This window comes from Pristiophorus japonicus, chromosome 4 (genome assembly GCF_044704955.1).
Source record: "Pristiophorus japonicus isolate sPriJap1 chromosome 4, sPriJap1.hap1, whole genome shotgun sequence".
Classification (NCBI taxonomy): Eukaryota; Metazoa; Chordata; class Chondrichthyes; family Pristiophoridae; genus Pristiophorus; species Pristiophorus japonicus.
The window spans coordinates 6,139,522-6,156,659 of NC_091980.1; the positions used below are offsets into that span (position 1 = coordinate 6,139,522).

Genomic DNA, 17,138 nt, shown 5'->3' on the forward strand with positions numbered 1-17,138 from the left:
TGGGTGGCTCTGCTGCACAGGAGGGCAGGAAAAAGAGTACGAGAGCTATAGTGGTAGGGGATTCTATTGTAAGGGGAATAGATAGACGTTTCTGCGGTCGCAACTGAGACTCCAGGATGGTATGTTGCCTCCTTGGTGCAAGGGTCAAGGATGTCTCGGAGCAGCTGCAGGGCATTCTGGAGGGGGAGGGTGAACAGCCAGTTGTTGTGGTGCATATAGGTACCAACGATATAGGTAAAAAGCGGGATGAGGTCCTACAAGCTGAATTTAGGGAGCTAGGAGTTAAATTAAAAAGTACGACCTCAAAGTTAGTAATCTCAGGATTGCTACCAGTGCCACATGCTAGTCAGAGTAGGAATCGCAGGACAGCTCAGATGAATACGTGGCTTGAGGAGTGGTGCAGAAGGGAGGGATTCAAATTCCTGGGACACTGGAACCGGTTCTGGGGGAGGTGGGACCAGTACAAACCGGACGGTCTCCACCTGGGCAGGACTGGAACCAATGACCTCGGGGGAGTGTTTGCTAGTGCTGTTGGGGAGGGGTTAAACTAATATGGCGGGGGGATGGGAACCTATGCAGAGAGACAGAGGGAAATAAAATGGGGGCAGAAGCAAAAGATAGAAAAGAGAATAGTAAAAGTGGAGGGCAGAGAAACCTAAGGCAAAAATCAAAAAGGGCCCAAGAGTGTTAAAAAGACAAGCCTGAAGGCTATGCCTCAATGCGAGGAGTATTTGTATTAAGTTGGATAAATTAACTGCGTAGGCAGCTATTAACGATTATGATATAATTGGGATTACGGAGATATGGCTCCAGGGTGACCAAGGCTGGGAACTCACCAGCCAAGAAGGATAGATAAGATAGACAGAAATAAAAAGGAAATGTGGTAACGTTGCTGATTAAAGAGGAAATTAACGCAATAATAAGAAAGGAGATTAGCTTGGATGATGTGGAATCTGTACGGGTGGAGCTGCGGAACACCAAAGGACAGAAAACGCTAGTGGGAGTTGTGTACAGACCACCAAACAGTAGTAGTGAGGTTGGGGATGGCATCAAACAAGAAATTAGGGATGTATACAATAAAGGTACAGCAGTTATCTTGGGCGACTTTAATCTACATATAGATTGGGCTAACCAAGCTGGTAGCAATGCGATGGAGGAGGATTTCCTGGAATGTATGAGGCATGGCTTTCTAGACCAATATGTCGAGGAACCAAGTAGAGAGCTGGCCATCCTAGACTGGGTGTTGTGTAATGAGAGAGGACTAATTAGCAATCTTGTTGTGCGAGGTCCCTTGGGGAAGAGTGACCATAATATGGTAGAATTCTTTATTAAGATGGAGAGTGACAGTGTTAATTCAGTGACTACGGTCCTGAACTTAAGGAAAGGTAACTTCGATGGTATGAGAAGTGAATTGGCTGGGATAGACTGGCAAATGATACTTAAAGGGTTGACAGTGAATAGGCAATGGCAGACATTTGTAGATCACATGGATGAACTTCAACAATTGTACATCCCTGTCTGGAGAAAAAATAAAAAGGGGAAGGTAGCTCAACCGTGGGTAACAAGGTAAATTAGAGATAGTGTTAAATCCAAGGAAGAGGCAGAAAACCTGAGGACTGGAGAAATTGAGAATTCAACAGAGGAGGACAAAGGGTCTAATTAGGAGCGGAAAAACACAGTATGAGAGGAAGCTTGCAGGGAACATAAAAACTGACCACAAAAGCTTCTATAGATGTGTGAAGAGTAAAAGATTAGTGAAGACAAACGTAGGTCCCTTGCAGTCAGATTCAGGTGAATTTATAATGGGGAACAAAGAACTGGTAGACCAATTGAACAAATACTTTGGATCTGTCTTCACTAAGGAAGACACAAATAACCTTCCGGAAATACTAGGGGGTCGAGGGTCTAGCAAAAAGCAGGAACTGAAGGAAATCCTTATTAGTCGGGAAATTGTGTTAGGGAAATTGATGGGATTGAAGGCCAATAAATCCCCGGGGCCTGATAGGCTGCATCCCAGAGTACTTAAAGAAGTGGCCCTGGAAACAGTGGATGCATTGGTCATCATTTTCCAACATTCTATCGACTCTGGATCAGTTCCTATGGACTGGAGGGTAGCTAATGTAACACCACTTTTTAAAAAAGGAGGGAGAGAGAAAACAGGGACTTATAGCTTGACATCGGTGGTGAGGAAAATGTTGGAATCAATTATTAAAGATGAAATAGCAGCGCATTTGGAAAGCAGCGACAGGATCGGTCCAGGATTTATAAAAGGGAAATCATGCTTGACAAATCTTCTCTAGAATTTTTTGAGGATGTAACTGGTAGAGTGGACAAGGGAGAACCAGTGGATGTGGTGTATTTGGACTTTCAAAAGGCTTTTGACAAGATCCCACACAAGAGATTGGTGTGCAAAATTAAAGCACATAGTATTGGGGGTAATGTATTGATGTGGATAGAGAACTGGTTGGCAGACAGGAAGGAGAGAGTCGGGATAAATGGGTTCTTTTCAGAATGGCAGGCAGTGACCAGTGGGGTGCCACAGGGTTCAGTGCTGGGACCCCAGCTATTTACAATATACATTAATGATTTAGATGAAGGAATTGAATATAATATCTCCAAGTTTGCAGATGACGGTGTGAGCTGTGAGGAGGACGCTAAGAGGCTGCAGGGTGACTTGGACAGGTTAGGTGAGTGGGCAAATGCATGGCAGAAGCAGTATAATGTGGATAAATGTGAGGTTATTCACTTTGGTGGCAAAAACAGGAAGACAGAATATTATCTGAATGGTGACAGATTAGGAAAAGGGGAGGTGCAATGAGACCTGGCTGTCATGGTACATCAGTCATTGAAGTTTGGCATGCAGGTACAGCAGGCAGTGAAGAAGGCAAATGGCATATTGCCCTTCATAGCTAGGGGATTTGAGTACAGGAGCAGGGAGGTCTTACTGCAGTTGTACAGGGCCTTGGTGAGGCCACACCTAAAATATTGTGTTCAGTTTTGATCTCCCAATCTGAAGAAGGACGTTCTTGCTATTGAGGGAGTGCAGCAAAGGTTCACCAGACTGATTCCCGGGATGGCAGGACTGACATATGAGGAGAGATTGGATCAACTGGGCCTGTATTCACTGGAGTTTAGAAGAATGAGAGAGGATCTCATAGAAACATATAAAATTCTGATGAGATTGGACAAGTTAGAGGCAGGAAGAATGTTCCCGTTGCTGGGGAGTTCCAGAACCAGAGTGTAAGGGTAAGGGGTAAGCCATTTAGGACCGAGATGAGGAGAAACTTCTTCATGCAGAGAGTGGTTAACCTGTGGAATTTTCTACCGCAGAAAGTTGTTGAGGCCAGTTCGTTAGGTATATTCAAAAGGGAGTTAAATATGGCCGTTACGGCCAAAGGGATCAAGGGGTATGGAGAGAAAGCAGGAAAGGGGTACCGAGGTGAATGATCAGCCATGATCTTATTGAATGGCGGTGCAGGCTCGAAGGGCCGAATGGCCTACTCCTGCACCTTATTTCTATGTTTCCATGTTAAGTTTGCTGATGATACAAAGATAGGTTGGAAAGCAAATTGTGAGGAGGACACAAAATATCTGTAAAAGCATATAGACAGGCTAAGTGAGTGGGCAAATATTTGGCAGACTGAGTATAATGTGGGAAAATATGAGGTTATCCACTTTAGCAGGAAAAATAAAAAAGCAAGTTATTATTTAAATGGAGAGAGATTACAAAATGCTGCAGTGCAGAGGGACCTGGGGGTTCTTGTGCATGAAACACAAAAAGTTACTATGCGGGTACAGCAAGTGATCAGGAAGGCCAATGGAATGTTGGCCTTTATTGCAAGGGGGATAGAGTATAAAAGTAGAGAAGTCCTGCTACAACTGTACAGGGTATTGGTGAGACTACACCTAGAGTACTGCATGTAGTTTTGGTCTCCTTATTTATGGAAGGATATGCTTGCATTGGAGGCTGTTCAGAGAAGATTCACAAGGTTGATTCCGGAGATGAAGGGGTTGACTTATGAAGAAAACTGTGAAGGCTGGGTCATTGAATATATTTAAGGTGGAGATCGACAGATTTTTGAACGATAAGGAAGTGAAGGGTTATGAGGAGTGGGCGGGGAAGTGGAGCTGAGTCCATGATCAGATCAGCCATGATCTTATTGAATGGCGGAGCAGGCTCGAGGGGCCGTATGGCCGTCTCCTGCTCCTATTTCTTATGTTTGCTGCAGTGCATCGTGTAGACGGTGTACACTGTAGCCACGGTGCGCCGGTGGTGGTGGGAGTGAATGTTTAAGCTGGTGGATATGGTGCTGATCAAGCGGGCTGCCTTGCGTTGGGTGCATTCGAGCTTCTGGAGTGTTGTTGGTGTTGTATCTCCTGCGTTATGAACCACAGCTCGTTCCCTTGCTTCTCAGTTAAAACTAAAGCTGATGATTTATATTGCAACAGTGACTCAGCATTCAACTTGAAACAACCTGCACAATGTTGAAGAAACAAAGCTGACATTCCGAATGAATAACTCTGCTGTGCAAGATTATGTCATTTTTAATTGCTTTCTATAGTATCTCCATATACTATACCCAAATGAAATCCATGATGTAAGAAAGGTGAGAGTGTGTAACGAGGAAATTATAGACCTGTTAATCCAGCTTCTGTTGTGAGGAAATTATTAGAATTTATAATTAAGGACAGTATGACTAGTTGGAGAATGTTGAACTGATTACATGAATTTGTAAAGTGTAGGTCATGTCTAATGAAACCTAATTGACGTTTGGAGGCATAACTAAAGTAGTAGATAGGGGAATGTCAACGGATGTAGTTTATATGGACTTCCAGACGGCATTCGATAAGGTTCAGAGACTGTGAGCTAAAATTAAAGCTCATGGAATTGAAGGCAAGTTATTGACCAGGTTCAGAGATTGGTTGGGCAGTAGAAGACAGAAAGTAGGGATAATGGGTGTGTACTCGAATTGGATGGAAGTGACTCGTGGTGTCAACTATTCCCGATATTTATTAATGATTTAGATATCACATTGGAGAGCCGTCATGAAATAATGAAAGGGATAGACAAGATAGAGGCAGAGAGGTTGTTTCCACTGGTCGGGGAGACTAGAACTAGGGGGCACAGCCTCAAAATACGGGGGAGCCAATTTAAAACCGAGTTGAGAAGGAATTTCTTCTCCCAGAGGGTTGTGAATCTGTGGAATTCTCTGCCCAAGGAAGCAGTTGAGGCTAGCTCATTGAATGTATTCAAATCACAGATAGATAGATTTTTAACCAATAAGGGAATTAAGGGTTATGGGGAGCGGGCGGGTAAGTGGAGCTGAGTCCACGGCCAGATCAGCCATGATCTTGTTGAATGGCGGAGCAGGCTCGAGGGGCTAGATGGCCTACTCCTGTTCCTAATTCTTATGTTCTTATGTTCTTATGTTTGCCGATGACTCAAAGATTGGTGGCACAGTAAGTAGTGTGGACGGAGACATAAAATTACAAAGAGACATTGATAGATTAAGTGAGTGGGTGAAACTATGGCAGATGGATTTCAAGTGTGAGGTCAGCCATTTTGGACCAATAAAGGATTGATTCGCGTGTTATGTATTTGGTGAAAAGCTCGGAACAGTGGAGGTCCAACGATATCTATGGTTCCATGTACACAGATCACTAAAATGTTCTAGTCAGGTACAAAAAATAATCTAAAAGGCTGATGGAATGTGAGCCTCTAGAACTAGGGGGCTACAATATAAAGGGAGAAAGTGTTGCTACAGTTGTACAAAGCCCTGGTTAGACCACATCTGGAGTGCTGTGCACTGTTCTGGGCAATATACCGTAGCAAGGATATATTGGCCTTGGAAGGAGCAGTGCAGATTCTCCAGAATGTTACCAGAGCTCCAAGGGTTAGATTATAAAGAGAGAGTACATATACTAGGCTTGTACTGCCTGGAATAATAACATAAGAACATAAGATATAGGAGCAGGAGTAGGCCATATGGCCCCTCGAGCCTGCTCCGCCATTTAATATAATCTTGGCTGATCCAATCATGGACTCAGCTCCACTTCCCTTCCTTCTCTCCATAATCCCTTTATCCCCTTATCAGTTAAGAAACTGTCTATCTCTGTCTTACATTTATTCAATGTCCCAGCTTCCACAGCTCTCTGAGGCAGCGAATTCCACAGATTTACAACCCTCTGAGAGAAGAAATTTCTCCTCATCTCTGTTTTAAATGGGCGGCCCCTTATTCTCAGACCATGCCCTCTAGTTCTAGTCTCCCCCATCAGTGGAAACATCCTCTCTACATCCACCTTGTCAAGCCTCCTCATAATCTTATACGTTTCGATAAGATCACCTCCCATTCTTCTGAATTCCAATGAGTAGAGGCCCAACCTACTCAACTTTTCCTCAAAAGTCAACCCCCTCATCCCGGAATCAACCTAGTGAACCTTCTCCGAACTGCCTCCAAAGCAAGTATATCCTTTAGTAAATATGGAAACCAAAACTGTACGCAGTACTCCAGGTGTGGCCTCACCAATACCCTGTATAACTGTAGCAAGGCTTCCCTGCTTTTATACTCCATCCCCTTTGCAATAAAGGCCAAGATTCCATTGGCCTTCCTGGTCACTTGCTGTACCTGCATACTATCCTTTTGTGTTTCATGCACAAGTACCCCCAGGTCCCGCTGTACTGCAGCACTTTGCAATCTTTCTCCATTTAAATAATAACTTGCACTTTGATTTTTTTTCTGCCAAAGTGCATGACTTCACACTTTCCAACATTATACTCCATCTGCCAAATTTTTGCCCACTCACTGAGCCTGTCTATGTCCTGTTGCAGATTTGTTGTGTCCTCCTCACACATTACTTTTCCTCCCATCTTTGTATCGTCAGCAAACTTAGAAGGTTAAGCGGGGATTTGATTGAGGTTTCTAGGATTTTGAAATGAACTGATTGGGTAGATAGAGATAAATCTTTTCCACTGTCGGGGGGGGCGTCTCGAACAATGGAACATAATCTTCAGGCCATTAAGGAGAGAAGTTGGGAAACAGAAGTGTGGAACTCCCTCCCGCAAAATAGCAGTAGGTGCTGGGGCTCGCTTAATCAGTTCAAATCTGAGAGAGTGTGGTTTTTGCTGGCCACAGGTATAAAGAGATACAGAGCCCAGGCGGTGGGATGACTTAAGATACAGAGCAGCCATGATCTCCTGGAAAAGTAGAACAGGCTCCAGGGGCTGAATGGCCTCCTCCTGTTACAATACTCCGATTTAGTGTTCCAAACTGTTCTCTGGGTTGCACGTGTCCACTTCTGTATCAGGAACTGAAGATCTGGAAGGATCGGGGGTGCCGGTAAACGAAGGTAACTTTCACCTTTTGTCCTTGGTGCTAGTCTGGCAAAGGTTAACACTCCACCCACAGCTCGGTGCCGGGGTTTATGCCCCACCGCTCTGTGCTGGGGTTTATGCTCCACACCAGCCCCCTCCCACCCCTCTCCATCGCCCCCCATCACCATATCCTTCTATTCCTTTCTCCCCCGTGTGTTTATCCAGCCTCCCCTTAAATACATCGATACTATTCACCTCAACCCCTCCCTGTGGCAGCGAGTTCCACATTCTCACCGCTCTCTGGGTAAAGAAGTTTCTCCTGAATTCCCCATTGGGTTTGTTTCTGACGGTCTGATATTGATGGCCCCTAGTTATGCTCTTCCCCACAAGTGGAAACATTCTCTCTGTGTATACCCGACCAAAATCTTTCATAATCTTAAAGACCTCTATTAGGTCAACCCCTCAGCCTGTTCAATTTTTTCCGATAAGTTATATCCTCTCAGTTCTGATGTCATCCCTATAAATCTTTGATGGACATTTTCCGGTGCCTCTATATACTTTATATGGAACCAGAACTGTGCACATTACTCCTAGTGTGGTCTTACCAAGGTTTGATACAAGTTTAACATAAGAGCATAAGAATTAGGAGCAGGAGTCGGCCATTCGGCCCCTCGATCCTGCTCCGCCATTCAATGAGATCATGGCTGATCTTCAAACTCAACTCCACTTTCCCGCCCGATCCCCATATCCCTCGATTCCCCTGGACTCCAAAAATCTACCGATCTCAGCCTGGAATATATTCAGAGACTCAGCATCCATAGCCCTCTGGGGCAGAGAATTCCAAAGATTCACCACCCTCTGAGTGAAGAAATTCCTCCTCATCTCAGTCCTAAATGGCCGACCCCTTATCCTGAGACTGTGAGCCCTGGTTCTAGACTTCCCAGTTGTCACCTCAGCATCTACCCTGTCAATCCTCCTCAGAATCTTCTATGTTCCAATGAGATCACCTCTCATTCTTCTAAACTCCAGAGAGTATCGGCCCATTCTACATAACTTCTACATAACTTTTCAATTCTATGCAGCTAATACTGAAACACAGGAGCCCGGGCCTGTCCGATACTCAGTTCACTCAATCTGTGAGATCGGATAATAAGACATACACACCTTGAGCTTCCTTCTTGCGTTGAATTTCTTCAAGCAGTCGACTGTCTCTTGCCTGTGCATACAGGAGGCCACTGTGGCACGATGCTGAGGGGGAACAACAGAGGAAAAAGGATCATTTTAATGATGCATTAATACACATTTATTGAAACAAAAGAATGATGACCGGACTATAATCTTTGAACCAAAACTAAAGCCATGCCTCAGTGGGGAGAACTCTCTCTCACCTCTGAGTCGGAAGGTTATGAGTTCAAGTCCCGCTCCAGGGAATTGAGCACAGAAATCGAGGCTGACACTCCCAGTGCAGTGCTGAGGGAGTGCTGCACTATCGGAGGGGCAGTACTGAGGGAGCGCCGCACTGTCGGAGGGGCAGTGCTGAGGTAGCGCCGCACTGTCGGAGGGGCAGTGCTGAGGTAGCGCCGCACTGTCGGAGGGGCAGTACTGAGGGAGCGCCGCACTGTCGGAGGGGCAGTACTGAGGGAGCGCCGCACTGTCGGAGGGGCAGTACTGAGGGAGCGCCGCACTGTCAGAGGGGCAGTGCTGAGGGAGCGCCGCACTGTCGGAGGGGCAGTACTGAGGGAGCGCCGCACTGTCGGAGGGGCAGTACTGAGGGAGCGCCGTACTGTCGGAGGGGCAGTGCTGAGGGAGTGCCGCACTGTCGGAGGGGCAGTACTGAGGGAACGCTGCACTGTCGGAGGGGCAGTGCTGAGGGAGTGCTGCACTGTTGGAGGGGCAGTACTGAGGGAGCGCCACACTGTCGGAGGGGCAGTGCTGAGGGAGCGCCGCACTGTCGGAGGGGCAGTACTGAGGGAGCGCCTCACTGTCGGAGGGGCAGTACTGAGGGAGCGCTGCACTGTCGGAGGGGCAGTACTGAGGGAGCGCCGCACTGTCGGAGGGGCAGTACTGAGGGAGTGCCGCACTGTCGGAGGGGCAGTACTGAGAGAGCACCACAGTGTCAGGAGGCAGTACTGAGGGAGTGCTGCACTGTCCGAGGGGTAGTAATGAGGGAGTGCCGCACTGTCGGAGGGGCAGTACTGAGAGAGCACCACAGTGTCAGGAGGCAGTACTGAGGGAGTGCTGCACTGTCCGAGGGGCAGTACTGAGGGAGCACCGCACTGTCGGAGGTGCCGTATTTCAGATGTTAAACCGAGGCCCTGTCTGCTCTCTCAAATGGTCGTAAAAATTCCAATGGTACTATTTCAAAATGAGTTATCCTGGTATCCTAGGTCAATATTTATCGCTCAATGAACATAACCAAAAAAAAAGATTATCTGGTTTCATTATCACATTGTGGTTTGTGGGAGCTTGCTGTGCGCAAATTGGTTGCTGTGTTTCCCACATTACAAGAGTGACTCCACTCCAAGAGTACTTCATTGGCTGTAAAGCGCTTTGAGGCGTCCGGTGGTTGTGAAAGGCGCTTATATAAATGCAAGTCTTGTCTTTTCCTTTCCCTGTGCACTCGCTCCTCCCTTGCTGTGTTTTTGTGAGGGTGGGATGGAGTGAGGCTGCCACCTGCTGGTGGTCTGAGGTGTAAGCGCCCCAAAACAGTGGCGTTGCCCATTCACCAACAGCACAAAAAAATGGGCAGCGTTATGGCCCTAAAGACCCAGTGCGCAGAGACGTTCACAGAGAGCGCAGGGGAAATACAGTGGGGGCAAAATATGCCACATCCACGGGAGGCCCTTAAAACTGAGTGTGGCAGCTGGATCGCCCGTTACACACACTCTGCCCAATTCCCCTCTCCCGGTGAGGTATAACGGGCCACGTGAACCTATCCCACCCCTAACGCGCCCTGTGGTGCATCATTGAGAGACTCCCTCCCCCTGCCCGCCTGCACTGAGCCCGACACAGACCAACTTAACGTGGGACTGTGTGGATAGTATTAGAAAGACTTGGATTTATATAGCGCCTTTCACGACTGCCGGGATGTCTCAAAGCGCTTTACAGCCAATGAATTTCCTTTGGAGTGTAGTCACTGCTGTAATGTGGAAATTTGTGCACAGCAAGCTCCCACACACAGCAATGTGATAATGACCCAGATAATCTGTTTTCGTGATATTAATTGAGGGATAAATCTTGGCCCCAGGACACCGGGGAGAACTTCCCTGCTCTTCTTCGTAATAGTGGCCATGGGATCTTTTACTTCCACCTGAGAGAGCAGACGGGGCCTCGGTTTATCGTCTCATCTGAAAGACGACCCCTCCGACAGTGCTGTGTTCCCTCAGTACTGCCCCTCCGACAGTGCGGCGCTCCCTCAGTACTGCCCCTCCGACAGTGCGGCACTCCCTCAGTACTGCCCCTCCGACAGTGCGGCACTCCCTCAGTACTGCCCCTCCGTCAGTGCGGCACTTCCTCAGTACTGCCCCTCCGACAGTGCGGCACTCCCTCAGTACTGCCCCTCCGACAGTGCGGCGCTCCCTCAGTACTGCCCCTCCGTCAGTGCGGCACTTCCTCAGTACTGCTCCTCCGACAGTTCGGCACTCCGTCAGTATTGCACTGGGAGTGTCAGCCTAGATTTTTGTGCTCAAGTCCCTGGAGTGGGACTTGAACCCACGACCTTCTGACTCAGAAGCGAAGGTGCTTCCCACTGAGCCATGGCTGACACTAGGGATGGGCTTACACTGCTAATTACGCCCCCGATTCACAGGGTCCGCAATCTGTGCAGAAAGCCCATTGAGAGTCCAGCTTATATGGAAATCATATCTAGAGACGCGATTTAAATGCAGGATGTTGTCGAGGTGAAATGAATCACCCCTTAAATTAATTCCACGTTTATATTTCCTACTACGAGGCAAAGATGTTTCTACCCGAAAGCCTTTGTAACAATCTCTAAGCGCACAGGTCGACGTGAACTTTATGCGGTACCTTACTGAATGAAAAAACTAAGAGGTGGTTCATTGGGACAAGGCATTTCAAGCTCTTTTGTTACCTCAATGTGTGACTTATTTTCGTATTCTCTCAAGTACCACCCAATACTAAAAACACAATCACACGCTAATTCTGAAGCAGTCCGAATAAACATGTCTGGTTCTTAGCAAATGACCAATCCGGTACCTCGAGTTGGAAAATCGTACATACATAAGAAGGCAAGGAAGTATTAACTGTCAAAAATCTATTTAGTCTATAAAGCTAACTCCTCCTGGATACTCTCCTCTATCATGGAGCCTACCCACCCATTGAATCTCCTCCCACAGCCCATCTACACTCTCCCCCATCATGGACCCTACCCACCCATTGAATCTCCTCCCACAGCCCATCTACACTCTCCCCTATCATAAACCCTACCCACCCATTGAATCCTCCCACAGCCCATGGGCACTCTCCCCTATCATGGACCCTACCCACCCATTGAATCCTCCCACAGCCCATGGGAACTCTCCCCCATCATGGACCCTACCCACCCATTGAATCCTCCCACAGCCCATGGACACTCTCCCCCATCATAAACCCTACCCACCCATTGAATCCCCTCCCACAGCCCATGGGCACTCTCCCTCATCATGGACACTATCCCAACCATTGAATCCTCCCACGGCCCATCTACACTCTCCTCTATCATAAACCCTACCCACCCATTGAATCCTTCCACAGCCCATGGACACTCTCCCCTATCATAAACCCTACCCACCCATTGAATCCCCTCCCACAGCCCATGGGCACTCTCCTCTATCATAAACCCTACCCACCCATTGAATCCTCCCACAGCCCATGGACACTCTCCCCTATCATAAACCCTACCCACCCATTGAATCCTCCCACAGCCCATGGACACTCTCCTCTATCATAAACCCTACCCACCCATTGAATCCTCCCACAGCCCATGGACACTCTCCCCTATCATAAACCCTACCCATCCATTTAATCTCCTCCCACAGCCCATGGACACTCTCACCCATCATGGACACTATCCCACCCATTGAATCTCCTCCCACAGCCCATCTACACTCTCCCCTATCATAAACCCTACCCACCCATTGAATCTTCTCCCACAGCCCATGGACACTCTCACCCATCATGGACACTATCCCACCCATTGACTCTCCTTGCCAAGATGACTGGTCAGATCATAGATGCCTTGATCCTGGGCCACACGTCCCTGCCGTTAAACACATGTCGACGTACCGAGATCCAGGGGTGTTTGAGGGCTTCGGCGGCGGAGATGCGCTTGGCAGGGTTGATTGTCAACATCTTGTTGATGAGATCTTTTGCCTCCGGTGTGACGGTGTCCCACTCTGGCGAGGGGAACTGCAGAGAAAAATAACAGAAAACAGGGAAGAGTTTTGTTTGAGAAGCCGCAGTAATCAGCCAAGGCCAACGTGGCAGAACAGCAATGGGGTGAAACTGAGTCGTGAGGAGGATGTGGTGAATCAAATGATAATAATTCACCCAAAACACAAAAGCAAAATACTACGGAGGCTGGAAATCTGAAATAAAAGCAGAGAATGTGGGAAATCTCAGCGGGTCGGGCAGCATCAGTGGAGAGAGAAACAGAGTTAATGTTTCAGGTCGATGACCCTTCGTAATTCATCGATGACCAAATGAGTTATCAAATGCTTTGTAGAATCTAAGAGGAAGGGGATGCCATAGAGGTAAGGAGTGAAGAGCTGAAAGGACCAGGAGTGAGAGGATAAAGGAAGAGCTACTGGTCATTTTCACCTTCTCTGCCTGGGCGATAATCAGACTGAGCAGCTTGTCCACCAATTGGACAAAGTAGGACCAGGAGAAGGCCATTCAGCTCCTCGAGCCCATTCCGCCATCCAATGAGATCATGACTGATACGTACCTCAGCTCCACTTACTCAAGAAAGACTGGATCAACTGGGCTTGTATTCACTGGAGTTCAGAAGAATGAGAGGGGATCTCATAGAAACATTTAAAATTCTGACGGGTTTAGACAGGTTAGATGCAGGAAGAATGTTCCCAATGTTGGGGAAGTCCAGAACCAGGGGTCACAGTCTAAGGATAAGGGGTAAGCCATTTAGGACCGAGATGAGGAGAAACTTCTTCACCCAGAGAGTGGTGAACCTGTGGAATTCTCTACCACAGAAAGTTGTTGAGGCCAATTCACTAAATATATTCAAAAAGGAGTTAGATGTCGTCCTTACTACTCGGGGGATCAAGGGGTATGGCGAGAAAGCAGGAATGGGGTACTGAAGTTGCATGTTCAGCCATGAACTCATTGAATGGTGGTGCAGGCTCGAAGGGCCGAATGGCCTACTCCTGCACCTATTTTCTATGTTTCTATGTTACCCGTCTTTGATCTATATGCCTTGACAATACACTCAGAGACGTGGACCATGTACAGTAGACCCCTCAAATCGCTGGAGGAATACCACCAACGATGTCTCCGCAAGATCCTGCAAATCCCCTGGGAGGACAGACGCACCAACGTTAGCGTCCTTGACCAGGGCAACATCCCCAGCATCGAAGCCCCATGGTGACAGATCTACCACTGCGGGCCCTGTCAATGACCTAAGCCAGCTTGTCAATCACTGACCCCGCCCTGGAGTACTGCAAACGGACATGGTGGGAAGGCATTGCAAGCTCCTGTGACCCTTGGACCACCGAAGCCAGCGGGGTCAACAAGTAGGAGCCAGACTGAAGGCCAGCCCGCACGCCCTCCTCGGTACTGGGAGGAGTTGTGGCTCAGGCTGACGACTAGTCTGCGTGAAAAAATACCTCTGGTTACAGAAACTGCCCAGAGGCAAGAGGAGTCTGTTACAGGCCGGCAAACACAAGCATCAACTGTTGCATGTGGGGGGGGGAGATGAGGCTCCGATTGGAGTGAAATATCTCACTCTGGATGGACAGCAGTGGAAGAAATGTATGCACACAAAATGCTGCAAATCTCAGAGGTTCGGGCAGCATCCGTGGAGAGAGAAACAGAGTTAACGTTTCAGGTCGATGAACCTTCGTCACAACTCTGCTTGGGTTGGGAGGCCAGGTAACTCTTCAAACCAATGCCACAACGGAGAGAACTCTTGTTTCTCTCCACAGAACTCTGACAAAGGGCCATCAACCCGAAACATTAACTCTGTTTCTCTCCACAGACGCTGCCCGACCCGCTGAGATTTCCAGCATTTTCTGCTTTTATTTCAGATTCCAGCATCCGCGGTATTTTGTTTTTGTATTAGTGGAGGAAACGGGTTGCCTCATATGCCACTAGGCACAGGAGACTCTAACTAACTAACTAACGAACTAACTCACTCACTCACTCATTAACTCACTAACCAACTTGCTATCTAACTCACTAACTCACTAATCAACTCACTAACTAACTAACTTACTCACTCACTAACTAACTCACTGAATCACTCACTCACTCACTCACTAACTAACTCACTGCCTAACTCACTGCCTAACTCACTAACTAATTAACTAACTCACTAACTAACTCACTAACTAATTGGGTTACTGCAGTGCTGGCTGGCTCAGGGAGCTAGTTATTCTCTACCAATGGGAGATCACACAGATGCCCCGAGCATAACAAGGACATCATCATCATCATCATAGGCAGTCCCTCGGAATCGAGGAAGACTTGATTCCACTCTAAACATGAGTCCTTAGGTAGCTGCACAGTCCAATAGAAACATATAAGATTCTGATGGGACGGGACAGGTTAGATGCGGGAAGAATGTTCCTGATGTTTGGGAAGTCCAGAACCAGGGGACACAGTCTTAGGATAAGGGGTAAGCCATTTAGGACCGAGATGAGGAGAAATCTCTTCACTCAGAGTTGTGAACTTGTGGAATTCTCTACCGCAGAGAGTTGTTGATGCCAGTTCATTTGATATATTCAAGAGGGAGTTAGATATGGCCCTTACAGCTAAGGGGATCAAGGGGTATGGAGAGAAAGCAGGAAAGGGGTACTGAGGGAATGATCAGCCATGATCATATTGAATGCTGGTGCAGACTCGAAGGGCCGAATGGCCTACTCCTGCACCTATTTTCTATGTTAATACAAGAACCACAGTCCCTGCCACAGGTGGGACAGATAGTCGTTGAGGATAAGGGTGGGTGGGACTGGTTTGCCGCACGCTCCTTCCGCTGCCTGCGCTTGGTTTCTGCATGCTCTCGGCGATGAGACTCGAGGTGCTCAGCGCCCTCCCAGATGCACTTCCTCCACTTAGGGCGGTCTTTGGCCAGGGACTCCCAGGTGCCGGTGGGGATGTTGCACTTTACCAGGGAGGCTTTGAGGGTGTCCTTGTAACGTTTCCGCTGCCCACCTTTGGCTCGTTTGCCGTGAAGGAGTTCCAAGTACAGCGCTTGCTTTGGGAGTCTCGTGTCTGGCATGGGACAATGTGGCCTGCCCAGCGGAGCTGATCGAGTGTGGTCAGTGCTTCGATGTTGGGGATATTGGACTGGTTGAGGACGCTAATGTTGCTGCATCAGTCCTCTCAGGAGATTTGTAGGATCTTTCGGAGATATTGTTGGGTGGTATTTGTCCAGCGACTTGAGGTGTTTACTGTACATGGTCCATGTCTCTGAGTGTGTATTCCCAGTCTCTGTTTGTGTAGTCCGCGATCTCTGGGTGTGTATTCCCAGTCTCTGGGTGTGTATTCCCAGTCTCTGGGTGTGTATTCCCCAGTCTCTGGGTGTGTATACTACAGTCTCTGAGTGTGTAATTCCAGCCTTTTTGCTGCCGGGTCACCGCCCATTCCCGGCGCTGAGGCTGCGTTCGGCGGGGAAGCAGTTCCGGCGGAGGCGGTGACGTGTCGGGAAGCGGAGAGAAACAGCCCGGGAGCGGGAGCAGGAGGCTGACGGTGAGAGGCCGGTGCCCAGTGACCGACCGAGCGGCGCCGGGCCGTGCGGCCACAGTGTCCGTGTGTGTGGAGAGCCGGGCGGCGGGGCGGGGCGGGACCCGCTCCTGGTGTCATGGAGACTGGAAGCTCCGCCTGGAGACAGGTAAATAATCCCCCCCCCCTCCCCGGGCCAGGTGTGATCCCCCCCCCCCCCCTCCCCGGGCCAGGTGTGATCCCCCCCCCCCTCCCTCCCCGGGCCAGGTGTGATCCCCCCCCCTCCCCGGGCCAGGTGTGATCCCCCCCCCCCTCCCCGGGCCAGGTGTGATCCCCCCCCCCCCTCCCCGGGCCAGGTGTGATCCCCCCCCCCTCCCCGGGCCAGGTGTGATCCCCCCCCCCCCCCCCTCCCCGGGCCAGGTGTGATCCCCCCCCCCCCCCCTCCCCGGGCCAGGTGTGATTCCCACCCCCCCCTCCCCGGCCCAGGTGTGATCCCCCCCCCTCCCCGGGCCAGGTGTGATTCCCACCCCCCCCTCCCCGGGCCAGGTGTGATCCCCCCCCCCCCTCCCCGGGCCAGGTGTGATCACCCCCCCCCCCTCCCCGGGCCAGGTGTGATTCCCACCCCCCTCCCCGGGCCAGGTGTGATTCCCACCCCCCCTCCCCGGGCCAGGTGTGATTCCCACCCCCCTCCCCGGGCCAGGTGTGATCCCCACCCCCCTCCCCGGGCCAGGTGTGATCCCCACCCCCCTCCCCGGGCCAGGTGTGATCACCCCCCCCCCCTCCCCGGGCCAGGTGTGATCCCCACCCCCCTCCCCGGGCCAGGTGTGATCCCCCCCCCTCCCCGGGCCAGGTGTGATCCCCCCCCCCCCGGGCCAGGTGTGATCACCCCTCCCCCCTCCCCGGGCCAGGTGTGATTCCCACCCCCATCCCC

General features: G+C 49.5%; 1 protein-coding gene across 10 annotated transcripts in view; it reads right to left on the reverse strand.

The window, feature by feature from the left end:
- Nucleotides 1-17,138, reverse strand: part of LOC139261987 (calcium/calmodulin-dependent protein kinase type II subunit alpha) — a 336,847-nt gene that overhangs the window by 25,017 nt on the left and 294,692 nt on the right. For all 10 annotated transcript variants that reach the window (XM_070877150.1, XM_070877157.1, XM_070877155.1 and 7 more), the window contains exon 13: nucleotides 8,477-8,560. In XM_070877150.1, coding sequence (XP_070733251.1) covers nucleotides 8,477-8,560 — 84 coding nt within the window. The remainder of the gene's footprint in view (nucleotides 1-8,476; nucleotides 8,561-17,138) is intronic.